Genomic DNA, 18,031 nt, shown 5'->3' on the forward strand with positions numbered 1-18,031 from the left:
ATGGGAAGGGTGGGGTTGGGAGGGGTTGATGGGAAAGTGCGGGTGGTGGGGTGGATGGGAAGGTGCGGGTGAAGCTTGTTAATGGGAAGGTGCGGATGGGGGGCTGCTGATGGGAAGGTCCAGGTGGGGGGGCCGAGTTGATGGGAAGGTGCGGGTGGGGGGGGGTTGATGGGAAGGTGCGGGTGGTGGGGGTTGATGGGAAAGTGCCAGTGGGGGCCTGCTGGTGGGAAGGTGCGGGTGGGGGGGGCAGGGTTGATGGGAAGGTGTGGGTGGTGGGGTTGATGGGAAAGTGCGGGTTGGGGGGGTTGATGAGAAGGTCCAAGTGGGGAGGGGTGTTGATGAGAAGATGCAGGTGGGGAGGGGGGTTGATGGGAAGGTGCGGGTGGTGGGGGTTGATGGGAAGATGCAGGTGGGGAGGGGGTTTGATGGGAAGGTGCGGGTGGTGGGGGTTGATGGGAAGGTGCGGGTGGTGGGGGTTGATGGGAAGGTGCGGGTGGTGGGGGTTGATGGGAAAGTGCCAGTGGGGGCCTGCTGGTGGGAAGGTGCGGGTGGGGGGGCAGGGTTGATGGGAAGGTGTGGGTGGTGGGGTTGATGGGAAAGTGCAGGTGGTGGGGGTTGATGAGAAGGTGCAGGTGGGGAGGGGGGTTAATGGGAAGGTGCAGGTGGTGGGGGTTGATGGGAAGGTGCAGGTGGGGAGGGGGGTTGATGGGAAGGTGCAGGTGGTGGGGGTTGATGGGAAGGTGCGGGTGGGGTGTTTGGGAAGGTGTGGGTTGGGAGGGGTTAATGGGAAGGTGCGGGTTGGGGGGCCAGGGTTGATGGGAAGTGTGGGTGGTGGGGTTGATGGGAAAGTGCGGGTTGGGGGGGTTGATGAGAAGGTCCAAGTGGGGAGGCGTGTTGATGAGAAGATGTAGGTGGGGAGGGGGGTTGATGGGAAGGTGCGGGTGGTGGGGGTTGATGGGAAGATGCAGGTGGGGAGGGGGTTTGATGGGAAGGTGCGGGTGGTGGGGGTTGATGGGAAGGTGCGGGTGGGGTGTTTGATGGGAAGGTGCGGGTTGAGAGGGGTTGATGGGAAGGTGCGGGTTGGGAGGGGTTGATGGGAAGGTGCGGGTTGGGAGGGGTTGATGGGAAAGTGCGGGTTGGGAGGGGTTGATGGGAAAGTGCGGGTTGGGAGGGGTTGATGGGAAAGTGCGGGTGGGGGGTGTTGATGGGAAGGTGCGGGTGGGGGGAGCCGGGTTTATAGGAAAGTGCGGGTGGGGGGTGTTGATGGGAAGGTGCGGGTGGGGGGAGCTGGGTTTATGGGAAGGTGCGGGTGGTGGGGGTTGATGGGAAGGTGCGGGTGGTGGGGGTTGATGGGAAGGTGCGGGTAGGGTGTTTGATGGGAAGGTGCGGGTTGGGAGGGGTTGATGGGAAAGTGCGGGTGGGGGGGATTGATGGGAAGGTGCGGGTGGGGGGGCCGGGTTGATGGGAAGGTGCGGGTGGTGGGTTGATGAGAAGGTGGAGGTTGATGGGGGGTTGATTGGAAGGTGCGGGTGAAGGGCGTTGATGGGAAGGTGCGGGTGAAGGGCGTTGATGGGAAGGTGAAGGCGGGTGGGGGCGGATTAATGGGAAGGTGCGGGTGGGGGGGTTGATGGGAAGGTGTGGGTGGTGGGGGTTGATGGGAAGGTGCGGGATGGGGGTTGATGGGAAGGTGCGGGATGGGGGTTGATGCGAAGGCACGGGTGGTGGGAGTTGATGGGAAGGTGCCAGAGGGTCGTTGATGGTAAGTTGCGGGTGGGGGGAAGGTGTGGAGGAGTGGGTTGGAGTTGATGGGAAGGGGTCGGTTGGAAGGGGGTTAATGGGAAGGTACGGCTGGAAAGTGAGTTTGTTGTACTGGGCCAGAGATGAAACCCCCTTTGGTGTTTTCAGGGCTGGTGTGTTCCTTTTCCTGTTCCAATTGACAAAGGTAGCAGATTTAAACTTTCTAAACATCGACTGGGCTGTCATAGTGTTAAGGGTTTAGATGGAGAGCAATTTGTTAAGTATGTACAAGAAAATTTTCTGATTCAGTATGTGGATGTACCTATGAGAGAACATGCAATACTTGACCTACTCTTGGGAAATAAGGCAGGGCACTTGACTGAGGTGTAAATGGGGGAGCACTTTGGCACCAGCGACCGATAATTCCATTAGTTTAAGATTGTGATGGGAAAGGATATTTTCCATCAATTAAAAGTTGAAATTCTAAATTGGAGGAAGGCTAAATTTGATGGTATGAGGCAAGAACTTTCAAAAGCTGACTGGGGGCAGATGTTCACAGGTAAATGGACAGCTGGAAAATGGGAAGCCTTCAGAAATGAGGTAATGAGAGTCCAGAGACTATATATTCCTGTTATTGTGAAAGGAAAAGCTGGTTGGTGTAGGGAATGCTGGTTGACTAAAGAAATTGAGGGTTTGGTTAAGAAAAAGAAGGAAGCATATGTCAGGTATCGACCAGATAGATCAAATGAATACTTAGAAGAGTATAATGGCAGTTAAGAGAGAAATCAGGAGGGCAAAAAGGTGACATGAGATAACTTTGACAAATAGAGTTAAGGAGAATCCAAAGGGTTTTTACAAATACATTAAGGCCAAAATGATAACTAGGGGGAGAATAGAGTCCCTCGAAGATTAGCAAGGCAGCCTTTGTGTAGAACCGCAGGAGCTGGGGGAGATAATAAAATGAGTATTTTGCATCAGTGTTTATTGTGGAGAAGGACATGGAAGATATAGAATGTAGGGAAATAGATGGTGAAATCTTGATAAATGTCCATATTACAGAGGAGATGGTGCTGGATGTCTTGAAACTCATAAAGGTGGATAAATCCCCAGGACCTGATCAGGTGTACCCAAGAACTCTGTGGGAAGCTAGGGATGTAATCACTGGGCTCCTTGCTGAGATATTTATATCATTGATAATCACAGGTGAGGTGCTGGAAGACTGGAGATTGGATAATATGGTACTAATATTTAAGAAAGGTGGTAAGGACAAGCCAGTGAACTATAGACTGGTGAGCCTGATGTCGGGTGGTGGGCAGGTTGTTGGAGAGAATCCTGAGGGACAGGATTGACACATATTTAGAAAGGTAAGGACTGATTAGGCATAGTCAACATGGCTTTGTGTGTGGGAAATCATGTCTCACAAAGTTGATTGAATTTTTTGAAGAAGTGACAAAGAGGATTGATGAGGGCAGTGCAGTAGATGTGATCTATATGGACCTCAGTAAGGCGTTTGACAAGGTTCCCTATGGGAGACTGGTTAGCAAGGTTAGATCTCATGGAATACAGGGAGAACTAGCCATTTGGATACAGAACTGGCTCGAAGGTAGAGGACAGAGGGTGGTGGTGGAGGGTTGTTTTTCAGACTGGAGGTCTGTGACCAGTGGAATACCACAAGGATCGGTCCTGGGTCTGCTACTTTTCATCATTTGTATAAATGATTTTGATGTGAACATAGGATGTATAGTTAGTCAATTTGCAGATGACACCAAAATTGGAGGTGGAGTGGACAGCAAAGAAGTTTACCTCAGATTACAGTGGGATCTGGATCAGATGGGCCAATGGTCTGAGGAGTGGCAGATGGAATTTAATTTAGGTAAATGTGACATATTGCATTTTGGGAAAGCAAATCTTAGCAGGATTTATACACTTAAAGGTAAGGTCCTTGGGAGTGTTGCTGAACAAAGAGACCTTGGAGTGCAGGTTCATAGCTCCTTGAAAGTAGAGTCGCAGGTAGTTAGGATAGTGAAGAAGGCATTTGGTATTTTTTCCTTTTTTGGTCAGAGTATAGGAAGCTCATGTTGCGAGTGTACGGGATGTTGGATAAGCCACTTTTGGAATATTGCATGCAATTCTGGTCTTCTTCCTATCGGAAGGATGTTGTGAAACCTGAAAGGGTTCAAAAAAGATTTACAACGTTGTTGCCAGGGTTGGAGGATTTGAGCTACAGAGAGAGGTTGAACAGGCTGGGGCTGTTTTTCCTGCAGTGTCAGAGGCTGAGGGGTGACCTTATTGAGGTTTATAAAATCATGAGGGGCATGGATAGGATAAATAGACAAGTCTTTTCTCTGGGGTGGGGGAGTCCAGAACTAGATGGCATATGTTTAGGGTGAGAGAGGAATGAAATTAAAGGACCTAAGGGGCAACGTTTTCATGCAGAGGGTGGTGCGTGTATGGAATGAGCTGCCAGAGGAAGTGGTTGGAGGCTGGTACAATTTTCAACATTTATAAGGCATCTGGATGGGTTTATGAATAGGAAGGATTTGGAGGGATATGGGCCAAGTGCTGGCAAGCGGGACTGGATTACGTTGGGATATCTGGTCGGCATGGACAAGTTGGACTGAAGGGTCTGTTTCCGTGCTGTACATCTCTTTGAGTCTATGACAGAAAGGCAGCAGGCAGAAACCAGGAGGCTCAGAGCCTGGCCGAAAGCCAGCAGAAGCTGCCCAACCCAGGGGGACGATTGAGGATCGCTGAGGTCAAAACACAAGATGCTCCTGCCCGGAAGTGGGGGGGGGGGAGGTGAACTGTCTCTCATTTCCCTCACTCCCCCCCTTCTCCCATTCTGGGGAGCAGAGGTGCAGAATGGGAGTGAGGTGTGTCTTTCTTCGCATAATGAATTAACTCGTCCCTTCCAAAGCCATTCTCAAATTTGAATGGTTACAGATGTGGTACCATGCACTCTGATACTCACGCTGGAGCCTGGAGTTGTGGAGAGTGATGCTGAAGGCTGCAACTTTCTTTCCTTTGTATTACAGACCTGCAGTCTCTCCTGCTCTTCCAATTGCTCTTGCCATGTTTTGGAAGGTTTTGCAGGTGGGTAATCAATCTGTTTGGAACTGTTTGAAGCCATCAACTCCTGGAGTTTGGGACTGAAATCAGAGGGTTATGCCACAAAAACTATCAAAGGCAAACCCTTACAAATTATTACAAATAAACAAATTATATCACACTCTTGGCAACTATTTTATCAGCATGTGGCATGAAATTCCAATTTGACAAAGCAAATGTAACAGTTACTCTTTCATCTCAGTTGCACTGAGATCTTTATTACTTATTGCTGCAAGGAAATAGTCCATGTTATTATAACAACTAGATGAGCAGATTTCACTGATATGTGATAATGGCATATATTACATCCAGCAGGTACATCAATTTTATAGAACATCGTTTACAACCACTATGTCTCAAGTTGCTTTACAGCCAATGCAGGGATTTTGAATTGTAATCCCTATTGTAACATGTGAGAAACCCATAGAAAAGATAACACTGTCAGATGCACTGACGTAGAGCTCAATGGCAACAGAACTTTGTAAATGTTAAAAATGTTCCCTCTGTTTAGAAAGTGGATAACCTGTACCATTGCAATTCTTGGACACATTGAAATTTAGGTTCACAATAGTTTACAGCTGAGTCAGGGTGTACTCTGAGCATCATGGAGTGACCTGCTAAAGGTCATTGCACAGTTTCTAATTTCAAAGAAATCACAGACTACATCATATACTACAGTGAAAGACACTTCATGTAGTAAAATTATTTCAGCTAATGTCTCACTAAATGAGAATACATGTTTTTCTTTAAATGCAATGAAGACTTAATGCCAGTTTGTATAAAATAATATGGGATACATGCAATATGTTTATGTTAGAATAATATCAGAAATTCCTGTAAAGAATTCAGTGGCAACTAATCAAGCAATTGGCATTTTTTTTAACAAAAAAATGTTACATTCCAAATTTCCACATTATTATTATTTTTGCTGGTTGTCTTTCTAATTCATAGGTCTTTTGAGAATGCTAAGTTTTGCCATGTCTGAGTAGCACTTTTGCATTTGACGTTTGTGGATGTAAGCATGTAAGCACAAGATCTCACTTGCTCCTGCAATGCAGTATTGAGACAATTGCTGCTTTGTTAGGGCTTGTCACCATTTAGATGCCATGTTTGTCCATGCATCAGGAGGAGCAGAGTAAAGATTTCATGTCATTATTGGAAGAAGATTAGTATCTTTTCCTTTACTTTTCTTGGAGCCAATGTCCCCAAAACACATTAGTGAGTAATCATGATGCTGTTTCTGGGATCTACTGGTTTGCTAAATGGTTGCTGTATTCACTTTCAAACCAGGGACCACATCTCAAAGCATGAAGACTTAACACCACACATTAGCTAATTATTTTTCAAACATTCACATCTAACAAAGAAGCAACTGTGTGCAGTGTGCCTTGGTATAATCTGTTTTGAAACTACAGCATTTTGTTTTATTTGCTTGAGATTTTTCTGTATGTTGCCCAAGGTATCCCTGGTAATCTGAATCTGGAATAAATATTCTTACAATGCTGCGGTATTTGAGACACATATTTTCCAGGAACAAATAAATGAGCACACTTAATGTTAGCAGCATATTACAATATAACAAAGAATTGTACAACGTACTTTGGGCAGCGTACGGAAAAATCAAGCCAATAAAATAAATTGCTGTAGAATCAAAACAGACTATACCAAGGCACACTGCACACAGTTGCTTTTTTGTTGGATGTGAAGGTTTGAAAAATAATTAACTAATGTGTGGTGTTAAATCTTCATACTTGAGATTGTACTACATATTAGATCAAAAGTAAAGAGTATTTGAATTTCATTTAAAAACTACTTTCTTCTATCCTTTAAAATGAAGCAGTTTAAAATTCAAAATTTAATGTCTGCTCTTAATGCATCACCTCCCCCATGTTGGCATAACTTCTAACAAGTGCTTACTCTTTTCAACTCTTCAGCCAATTTCTTGTCACTGCCAAGTTTTACTCTGAATCTCCACAGCCCGAATTTAATGAATTACATTTCATGAATAGCTTGTCAATTACATTTTGGAGGTCTATGAGTACTTCATGGAGACTTTCAGAGTTCTGTTGGATGTGCCTTTATGAAAAAGATCAAGGTGGTTGGCTGGGCAGCATTTGCTCCTTCAAAGCATGAACTATCTTCTGAAATGGGCCAGGATACAAATTCAGTTGTGCTAAAAGTAATGGGTAATATCTGCACGTCTTGTCATGAAAGTCAAAAATTAAAATAAACCAGAGTTTAAAAATAATGTTTGCTATTTCCTAAATTATTGTCACACATGCAATCCACCAGTTAACTCTTCGAAATTAATTCCAGTATCTTGCACACCACAAAAGACTAACAGTCTGTAGCGGCTGCTTTGTCAACATTGTGAAAAATGGGCACCATAACCATGTTAACCGGTTTCTTATCCAGTGACATCTTCCCAATGTTCATCTATTCACTTATAGTAAGCGACAATGCCTCACAAGTCTCTCTATGGCATATTTAGATATTCGTATCGAATGTATTGCAGCCAGTTTATAAAGAAGTCAAACTTAGTAAACAGGATAATCTTCATTGGATCAAAAGGTAGCTTTAGGGCTAAGGTAAGAAGAGAAAAACAAGTAAGACTTTTCTGTCCATTGCACAAATTATCATTTGTAATCTTAATCAGTTTACTGAACTTATCCAAAAATAATACAACCCATCATAAAATTTATACATGAAAATTGTCACCAGTGTATTTTAGGGGACTAAGTCAAAGTATCACTTAGATGATACAGCTACATACATTGTAATAATTGGATATTTGTCCACATAATAACTTGTATCGATACAGTATTTTTAGCATGATATAAAATGTCCAAAGGCACTTCACAGCAACACCACCAAATACAATTTGACACTGAACCACATACCAAGACATTAAAACAGATGACCAAAAGCCTGGTCAAAGAAGCAAGTTTAAAGGAACATCCAAAACAAGATGCGTATGATTGGGCAGTGTAGATGCTTATGAAGTTTATTTCTCAGCTTAAGACCTAGGAGGCTGAAAGCATGTTTGTGTGCTTAAAATCAAGATAATTCAAAAGGCCAGAATTGGAGGAACGTGTAGATCTTGACTGTGCTTGAGGGCTGGAAAAGTTACAGAGGGAGACAATAATTTGAAAACACTTAAAATCATTTAAAATTCGAGGCCAGGAAGCAATAGTTGGATGAATGGGAGATGGCGTAATTGACAATGTAGGTGGCCAAGTTAGGATAAGCTCAGATTTATATATTGTTTAAGATTTGAGGCTAACCAAAGGAGTATTGAAATATTCAAGTGTGGAACTAAGAAAGGAATGAATAAGAGTTTCAGCACCAGATGAGCTGAGACATGGACAGTGTTAGGAAGTTGTAGAGGTCTTGTACCTTTAAGAGAGTTGAAAGGCTGGCAAGGACTTAGCAAACACACAGAGTCCTGGAAAATTTAAAATGTAACATTTGGTCAAACACCTCGAAGAAGCTGGGTTGCTTTGAGAAAAACAAATACAGATTCAGCCAAACATTTTAAATTATGCCCCAAGATACCAAACTCCAATCAAGTTTGAATTTAGTATTTTGATAATATTAAAACTGATGAAACGATTCAATGTTTTGGGGTATAAATGTCAGACATTTGTAACAGCAAAAGAAAGTGGACAACAGCCAAGCCACCAACAGGTACAGACTGCCAGCAGAACAGCTCTCTGAAAAGTACCAATCTGTAAGTCTGTGCAGCAGAACATCAAGGCCAACCTGGAGAGAGAATCTACAGAGGAAACTCGGCAAAACTGACTGACTTTGAAATGTGATTTTTTATTTTGTAAATAGTAATTGGGAATTTTTATTGGACTGGTATTATTGAGTGGAGGTAAAAGATAGATTTAAGAGAAAGGATTTGTAAACAGGTGTTAGTTAATATTCTTTGTTAGACTTAAAGAATAAAGTTAATTTTTACTTTAAGTAGTGACTTTTGGGATGGTTCTTTGCCTCTCAATTTTTAAATGATTACAGCATGGGGTGAATCTTTTCTGGGTTGCTGGTTTAAATTAGCAGGGGGGGTTATCCTGTTTTGTAACAGTTTGAGGGTTCATCACCAGGATTTGAACAGTTTGGGTCTCAGATTCCTGGTCTGAACTAGTTTAGGTAGATCCAATGTAGGATTTGGACAGATTTGAATAGATATGGGGTACTAACAAGCCTGTAGATTTAACACTTGCAAGTTAGTTTCCTAGATCTTGAAATAAAATGTAGGTGAAACGTTCTGTTTAACTTCGGTGACTTGTGATCGATTAAATTAGAAGTGAGAGAAATGGCAGTTAAAATTGCTAAAGAGGTTCTGGGATTTGAAGATGATTCTCAATTTGCCAAGAAAGCTTAGAAGGAAAGAAAAAGGCCAAACTTTTAGAATTAGCAAAGAAGTTAGCTTTGGGTTTAACCAAGGACAGAACTAAAGCTGAAGTTGTAAGGGAGTTACTCAAACAGTTAGGTGTGTCAGAGAAACAGTCAAGTGTAGTAGAGGTAGAAAATCTTAAATTACAATTGAGGAAAATGGAGTTAGAAGATAAACAAAGGGAGAGAGAAAGAGAGAGAAGAAAGTGAAAGAGAAAGAAAGAGAAAGAGAAGGGAAAAGGAGAGAGAGAAGTTTCTTAGCTGAGTAAAGAGAGAGACAAAAGAGAGAGAAGAAAGGAAGAGACACAAAGAGAATTTGAATTTGAGAAATTGCAACTTAGTCAGCCAATTCAAGTTAAGAGGATGGAAATTAAAAGAGAAGGTAGTGATAATTACAAATATTTCAAAACTCTGACACATTTTGATGAGAAAGATGATGAAGCCTTTTTTATTTCATTTTAAAAATTGTCTAGGCAGATGGAGTAGTCTGGGGATTTATGGGTCCTGATAGTTCAGGCTAAACTGGTAGGCAGAGCCAGTGAGTATTTGCCGCACTGTCAGATGAGGGGTCAAAAGATTATAAAGAGGTCAAAACAGGTATTTTAAGTGCTTATGAATTGGTGCCAGAAGCATAAAGGAGGAATCAGGTCAGACTTATGTTGAGTTTGACAGAATTAAACATAGTCATTTTGATAGATGGGTGTGTGTTTTAAAAATAGAGATAGGACCTATGAGGCTCTAAGAGAGACTATTCTGCTGTAGGAGTTTAAAACTCACTTCCAGAGATGGTAAGAATTCACATGGAAGAACAGAAAGTTCAGGAAGTGAGAAGGGCAGCAGAATTAGCTGATGAATACACGTTGATGCAAAAGACAAGCTTCCAGCCAATAGTTTGTCCTGTGAGGGATAGAAGTTGGGAGAAGGGGAGGATCTACACTGGTAAGAGTTTACCACAGGTTAAGAAAGAAGCCCAAGAGGGTAGAAAGGTTGTGAAAAGCCTCAGGTGTTTCTATTGTGGTAAAGTGGGACATTTAAAGTCACAGTGTTGGTTGTGAAAGAAAGGCACTGTGGGAAAAGTCATGGTAAAAGAAGCTAAGCCAGTGTCATTAGTAAAACTAGTAAAGAAAACCCCAAGAAAAACCAAAGAGTGCACAGCCTAGACCGGGGCTGGGTATGGAGTTAATACCTGATTTCTAAAGAATTCACCTCTGTGGGTAAAGTTTACTCAGAAAGAACAGGTGGAGAATGACAAGAAGTTATAATTTTGAGAGATACAGGATCTGACCAGTCATTGAAAGTAAGAGATAAGCAAACTTGCACTCTTTCTGATCTGTTACCTAAGAGTGTGGTAATTTGTGGGATAGATGGACAGAAATTTAGCATTACCCTATGTAAGATCAGATTGGAGTGCCAACTCTAGACTGGGGACATTACAGTGGGAGTGATTGGCAGAGTGTTAGTTCAAGGAATTCAGTTTGTTCTTGAGAACAGATAGTAGGGTCCAAGGTGGGAGTGACACACCTTGTTGTGGAGAAGCCCAAGGAAGACTAAGAAACTGAGGAGTTAACACAGAAATATCCTGGTATTTTCTCAGACTGTGTAATAACCAGATCCCACTATTGTAAGTCATAGCATGAAGCAAAAACAAAAGAGAGAGATGAAGGATGTTCAGTTAGCAGCCACCCTCTTTGATGTAATGATGCAGGAATAATCTGAACATGCAGAAGGTCAAACAGAAGAGTTTAGTCCTGAAAGTTAAGGGATTTGCAACAGCAAGACAAGATGATAACAGATATGTAGTGGATGCGTACTCCAAAAAGAAGGCAAAGGATATTCCTGAGGGTTATTATCTGAAAGATAGAATCCTAAGATAGAAGTGGAGACCACAGCAGGTTAGTGCAGAGGAAAAATGGGCCAAAATGCACCAGATTGTGTTGTCGGTAGCATATAGACAGAAGGTGTTATGGGTAGCACATGAACTACCTGTAGGAGGTCACCTAGGAGTACGAAAGACTCAGGCTAAGGTACAAAAACATTTTTATTGGTCTGGAATGCACAAGGATGTGATTAACTTTCGCCGTACGTGTCATACATGTCAAATGGTAGGTAAGCCACAGGTGGTAATAAAACCAGCACCTTTGTTGCCAATTCCTACAAACCCCTTTCACGTGGTTATAATTGATTGTGTAGGCCCCATCCTAGAACTAAAAGTAGGAACCAGTACTTGTTAACCATAATGGATGTGTCTACCAGATTTCCAGAGGCAACTCCATTATGGAGTATCAAGGCAAAAAGGGTGGGAGAGGAGTTTGCTTTCTTTGTACGGTATGGGCTACCCAGAGAAATTCAGTCGGACCAAGGGTCAAATTTTTAAGGATTTTATGGATAGCTTAGATATACAGCACGCTAAATCCATTGCATTTCATCCTGAGTCCAAGGGAACTTTTTGAAAGGGACATCAGACCTTGAGGACCATGTTGTGAGTATCCTTTCAGGATTGCTTGAATGATTAGGATAATGTATCCTATTCGCAATGTTTGCCATTAGAGATACCCCAAATGAATCGACTCATTTCATTCCCTTCGAGTTAATATTTGGGCATGAAGTGAGAGGACCTTTGAAATTAATTATAGAAAAATTGACAGGGCCATAGTGGAAGATCTCACATTTAGATTATCTATCAGAGGTGAGGGAGAGATTAAATCGAGTAGGTGAGTTAGGTAAGCAGCACCAAAAGAGGGCACAGTGTAGAATGAAGCAGGTGGTAGATAAAAACTCTGTGACTCAGACATTTTCCCAAGGGGATGACGTGTTTGTACTGTTACCAGTGATAGGATATCCCTTCAAATCCAGGTTTAGTGGTCCCCATCATGTTGAGAAAAAATTGAGTGAGATGAACTATCTAGTAAAGATGCCAGATAGAAAAATACGGTATTGGGTATGTCATGTGAACATGTTGAAACCACATTATACTCAGAGAGAAAGAACTGGGGAAACAGGTGATAGTTACTGCCCCACAGAGTGAGAAATCAAATCCAGATGGGGTGGATTTTGATGTGCCTTAAAATAGATTAAAAATGAAGAAGTCCTTGAGGGCTGGGATAGGTTAGTAAACTATCTGTCTCAGGTGCATAGAACACAGTTGAAAGGTTTGTTACTGCAGAATAAAGACATTATGTAAGAATCCTTTAGGGAGGATTAATGCTATTGTACATGAAGTAGATATAGGGAATACTGTTCCGATAAAACAACACCCCTATTGGCTTAATCTTTTCAAGGCCAGACAGGTCCAGACGAGGATATCATTTAACCGAGCCAGAGAGTGTAGAGTTTGCCGATCATGTTAGTTCACAAACTGACGGGACTCAATGGTTTTGCATAGATTATTGGAAGGTCAACGCCATTATAAAATCAGACTCATATCCAATTCCAAGATTGGAGGGCTATATCAAGAAAGTCGGACAAGCCAGTTATATCACCAAGTTGGACTTACTGCATGGTTACTGGCAGGTACCTTTATCAGAGATGGCGAAAGAAATTTCTGCTTTTGTAACTCCAAATGGGCTATATCAATTTAATGCACCTGCCATATTCCAAAGACTCATGTAAATAGTTGTGGCACACTAAACAAACTGTCCGCTATTTGGACAATGCAGTGATCTTTACTAAATCCTGGAAAGATCACATGGTACAGTTGGCAGAGCTCTTTGAAGCAAAAGTGGTAATAAACTTAACCAAAACTGAATTCGTAAAAGCAGAGGTTCTTGGGACATAACATCGGTCATTGAAGGTTGACCCCACGGAACGCAAAGACAAAGGCCATCAAGGAATTTCCATCACCAACCTCGAAGAAAGAGGTGCTTGGATTCTTAGGACTCAGCAGGTTCTATTGGAAGTTTGTTCCAAACGTCAACAGTGTAATGGCACTGTTAACTGATTTACTGAAGAAGAACACAAGGTTTCAGTGGACAGAACAATGCCAGGAGGCATTCGACCATTTGAAAGCAATATTAACCACCAAACCAGTTTTAGCTTCACCAAACTTACATTAAAGACTTTAAATGTAAAAATCGTACATTTTGCGGGTTGTACAAATGTAATCGCAGATGCATTAGTGCAGATTTACCTGACAAAGTTTAGATGAGATTTGTATTTATTCAAAGTTTTATATATATAAATTTCATCTATATATAAAGTATATTAAACACTGAATAAGTACAAATGTCATCTAAACTTTATATACATATGGGAAGAAGGTGAGGTGAACTTAGATTAAAGTTATCTGTATGTATGCTACTGTGTTTAAAGAATTGGAAAAGAAAACATCTTTTCATTATGATGGTTCATCTTTTCTTAAGGGAGAATGTGTTATGAAGGTATAGAGGTCCTTTACTTTTACAAGAGTTGAAAGGCTGGCAAGGACTTAGCAAGCAAACAGAGTAATGGAAAATATAAATTGTAATATTTAGTCTAACAGCTAGCAGTAGCTGGGTTGCTCTGGGACAAAAACAAATTCAAATTCAACCAATCAGTTTAAATTATGCCCCAAGGTACCAAACTCCAATCAAGTTTGAATTTAGTATTTTGATATTAACCATTTTGAATAGTTAATATTCTTTGTTGGACTTAAAGAATAAAGTTGTTAATTTTTATTTTAAATAGTGACTTTTGGGATAGTTCTTTGCCTCTCGATTTTTAATAGATTTTCTGTGTTGCTGGTTTAAATTAGGAGAGGGTTTACAGGCAGTACATGGCATTATAATGGAAATCTTCGTGATGATGAAGATATCCTACACCAAGGCTGTGAATAGTCTGTTTTGACCTCAGTCAGTTGCTTGGAAGAGATATGAACTTGATGGCTAGGGAATGGATTTTGAGGTAGGGACCAAAGAAGGTTGATTTGGTCTTCCCAGTATTTCATTGGAGGAAATTTCTGGTTGTCCAATTCTCTTATGCTGGACAAACTAACTGACAAACCCAACTAAGTGGAAGGGTTGAGGGAGATGTGATATGGTAGAGCTGGACATTATCAACATTCAGGGAGAAATTGAATTTGTGTCTTTGGATGATTTTGCTGAGGGGTAGTACACAGATAAGAAGTAGTTTGGGATGAAGGCTAAAGACTCTATAAGTATCCGTGAGTTTGAAGAAAAAGGCATTACAGGTCATTCTCTTTACTCATTGCTGAGTGCTGATCACACCAATTGCAAACCACGTCTTTGTTCTCTCCCATAACATGTTTGTCATAGCTCTAATATTATAATAAAGATAAATCATGGTTGATTCCTAAAAAAAAGAGTATGTTGACTGTCAATTTGGATGTTGAAGACATCACTGCCTTCAACAACCATATAGAGGCGCCACAAAATTAACTTCCAAATGTAACAATAGTACTGAAGCAGTAGCGTTGCCAGGATACTCTAAAACATAAATTGAAATAAACATAGCATATATACAGGATTAGCATTCACAGAAGCTCTTCTTTTGGTCTAACTCTTGATATGACAACATCCCTAGTATATATATAAAATGTTGACAGAGTTTATAACTGCATTTTGCAACAGCACAAAGAATAGAAAGTGATGATGGCTAAAAGATCTGACGCTTATAAATCTCTTTGATGTAGAAGTACTTTCTTTGAAGATTGTCTTCAACAAAAAGGATTTGAGCAGAAAAATGCATCTCAGTAAAAGATAGGATGATCGCCTGGATATTGAGTTTTCTCATTGTTGTTCACTGAGGTTACTTTCACCACACAACAATTGAAAATTACAGTTTTTAACTGTCAAAACAAGAATGCAGAGATAATCTGAGATCAATGGGCTATGCTTTGGACACCAAGCACAGATATGAAACAATGAAGGTATTTTGGCCAAACATCCACATTGAGTAAATGGACATAGTTAAAATCTTGGTTGCTTGGTGGCACTGTGGTCATGTCACTGAGTTAACAATCCTGATCTTAATATTCTGGGACATGGATTTGAATCCCATCTTGGCAAATTATGAAATTTAGTAAATATCTGCAATTAAAAGCTAATTTAATGGAGACTATGCCAACATCAATCTGGTTCACCAATATTCTTTAGGGATAGAAATCTGCCATCCTTATATGGTCTATCCTGCTTGTGACTCCAAACTAGGTGTTTATATTTCTAACTAATTAAACTTTAATGTATAAATGTTGATTTTTGCTTCTGTAGGTGTGAGGAGTATGGACAGTTAAGTCCTAAAGAAGACTTGTGCAGACTCGGCAAGATGGCACCGATTCTGTGGAACTGCTGTGGACAGCTCTGCCTAACAGCCAAGGCATACTGGTGTTTTTTGCCATCCCTGGTCAACTTATGTGGTGGGATTATTAGTTAAAAACCTCACAGAACACATGTTTGTTAATATTTGGGAGTGGGAAGGATGCCAAAGGGAAAAGGAGCAAGCAAACAGCAGCAGGGAGGACATTCCCCTGCAACACCTACCACTGCAGAGACTGCAGCAGCCTCTCCTGAACCTCCCGGGGACCTGACAGACTCACAGGAATTGGCTGCGGTGATGGAAAGACTTACCTTGAAAGTTGGGGCTGCAATTGAGGAGATCCATGAGGAGATTCATGCCCAGGTCCAACCTATTGCATCCATGCTGCAGAAGCATGAGCAGGAGAAGGTGGAGGGTCGAACTAAGGTTTCGGAAGCTGCGATGGAGTCCTCATCCAGTCGGATCTAGGTGCTGGAGTGAGAGGTGCGGGCCTTGCGAGACCATATCGATGACCTCACATGGAGTCCAGCAGGTTGCAGATTGAAAGGGCTTATTGGGTTATAGTGCACAGATCAGGCCCGGTGCAGTGCCCCCGCCCAGTCCTAGTGCACTTCCACTCATATAAGGACAAGCAAAAAGTCATAGAAGCTTCCAGATCCCTGGGAAAAGATTCACAGGCACTGCTGTAAAAGGGGTCAAAAATCATGTTTTTTCCAGGATTTCTCTGCAGGTGTAATTCAAAAGAGGAAGTCATTTGCTGAAGTTAAAAAGAGGCTGAGGAACCTAGGCATCCAGTACTCCATGAGGTACCATGCAGTGCTCCATTTCAGCCATGAAGACACTGTTTATACATTTGACTCAGCGGATAAAGCTAAAAACTTTGTAGACACTTTAAAATAAATGGATTGGCCTGAAGAATATGATTAATGTTTGTTCTCTTTTATATCTTTCCCCATGTTTTCCCTTTTTTTTATTCCTTTCTTTCTCCCTAATACTTTCCTTTTTGAAAAGGGGGGAAAAGACCTTGGAATAAGTTGTTCTTTTTTTAAATAACTGGATTTTTTGATGGGAATTTTTGTGGATGTTCTTTGTTATCCCTCCCTTTTTTTTGTTTGTTCTGTTCCTCTTATAGTCACAAGTAGGGGTGAAATGAAGCCAGGGATGGGTGGAGTGCTCATCCTGACTTGGTCTTTTTTCTGTTGATTTAAGGATCATCTCCTTGTTTTTTTTCTGGCCTAAGGCTGGGACACAGTCCGGGTTTGAAGGAGCTGTGAAAGAGGGGATGGGTAGGGTGAGTGCCCCCTATGGGCAGGGGGAAGAGTCTTCCATTCAAGGTTTTATAGTTGGTTTTCTTTGTAGTTTTTTTGCTAGTAATAGTTGTTTATGTTTATAATAGTGTAGCTTTTGTATTTATGAGTCTTTATTTACTTATGACCGGCACTTTGTAAGCAGGGTTCTCCCTCTGAGGGGTTTCTGAAAGGGTATATGGCTAAGTGTCTTATTAAATGGTGCAGCTGGAACATTAAGGAAGTAATTCACCTGCTAAAAGGAATAAAGTGCTTTCTAGACTTAAGAGGGAAAGGGTTGATATCGCTTTGTTGCAGGAAACCCAACTTGATGATTGGGAACACCTGAAATTACAACAGGAGAGTAATGACCACAGTCACATTTGCTTCCTCAGTGCCTGCCTCCGTAACCAACTCATCCGACTTGGACTCCGGACCACCTTTAAACCAGCAGAGTTCGGATCCGAACAGGACAAACAGTACAGACTACAGATTCAAAAACACCAGCAACGGTTCTCCTTCAAGATCCTCCGCTCTACGTTTGCAGCAATGTGCCGGCACCTAACCTCTCTACAGTCAGCCCTGCCTCAGCTGAGGGCCACACTCTCTCAGAATTGCAAAGGACCCACTCTGTACTATATCCGCAGGAGAATTCATACTCTCAACAAACAGTATTTCAACTCCATCTCAAACATCAAAAACTGTAAGTACAACAAACTTTTATCTACCCACCTCCATAACCAGTACTCCTGAAACATTCCAGAAGATTCCCCTAGCCTCTGAAACTGCTCAGACGCCATTAGCCATGTGGCTGGTGCAGCTGCCACCCCCACGCTGATTGATGATATCACTTCCGCCCCAGCATGGCCACTCCCACAGCCACTTCCACCCCTCACAATTCCTCATGCATCACACATGACATCACTTCTGCCTCTCACATCATCGCTGATGCCACACGCACAATGACTTCCGCCAGCCCTACTGCCGTGTCTGCCACCACTTCCGCCCCACCAACACCACTCACCTGCAACCTGCTGACACGCCCCCCACAGATCCCACTGTCACCATTCCCAGCCCCCAGAATCATGAGGGGAACACCACCCCTGCTCATGATTCCATCCCCATTCCCCCCACCATCACACCCACACCAGATCCCAGCTCCCAGCCTTGCCGAATTTTCACCATCCCTCCAGACCTTCCCCTCACTGAGGACGAATGATCAGTCCTCAGCAAAGGGCTCACCTTCATCCCCC

The 18,031-nt window shown here is 42.2% G+C and overlaps 1 protein-coding gene across 6 annotated transcripts in view; it reads left to right on the forward strand.

Moving 5' to 3' along the window:
• Positions 1–17,229, forward strand: part of c9h1orf53 (chromosome 9 C1orf53 homolog) — a 29,730-nt gene extending 12,501 nt beyond the window's left edge. For 4 of the 6 annotated variants that reach the window (XR_009645040.1, XR_009645038.1, XR_009645039.1 and 1 more), the window contains 2 exons: positions 4,773–4,830; positions 6,780–7,072. Coding sequence is in view for 3 of the 6 variants with exons in the window: in XM_060830189.1 (XP_060686172.1) it covers positions 4,773–4,830; positions 6,780–6,850 (129 nt within the window). In the remaining 3 variants the exon portion in view is untranslated. Of the gene's footprint in view, positions 1–4,772; positions 4,831–6,779; positions 7,073–15,446; positions 16,398–17,173 lie in introns of those variants that run through there. The other 2 variants (XM_060830190.1, XM_060830192.1) reach the window with 2 other exon arrangements.
• Positions 17,230–18,031: the final 802 nt, after the last annotated feature.

Source organism: Hemiscyllium ocellatum, chromosome 9, assembly GCF_020745735.1.
Source record: "Hemiscyllium ocellatum isolate sHemOce1 chromosome 9, sHemOce1.pat.X.cur, whole genome shotgun sequence".
NCBI classification, from domain to species: domain Eukaryota; kingdom Metazoa; phylum Chordata; class Chondrichthyes; order Orectolobiformes; family Hemiscylliidae; genus Hemiscyllium; species Hemiscyllium ocellatum.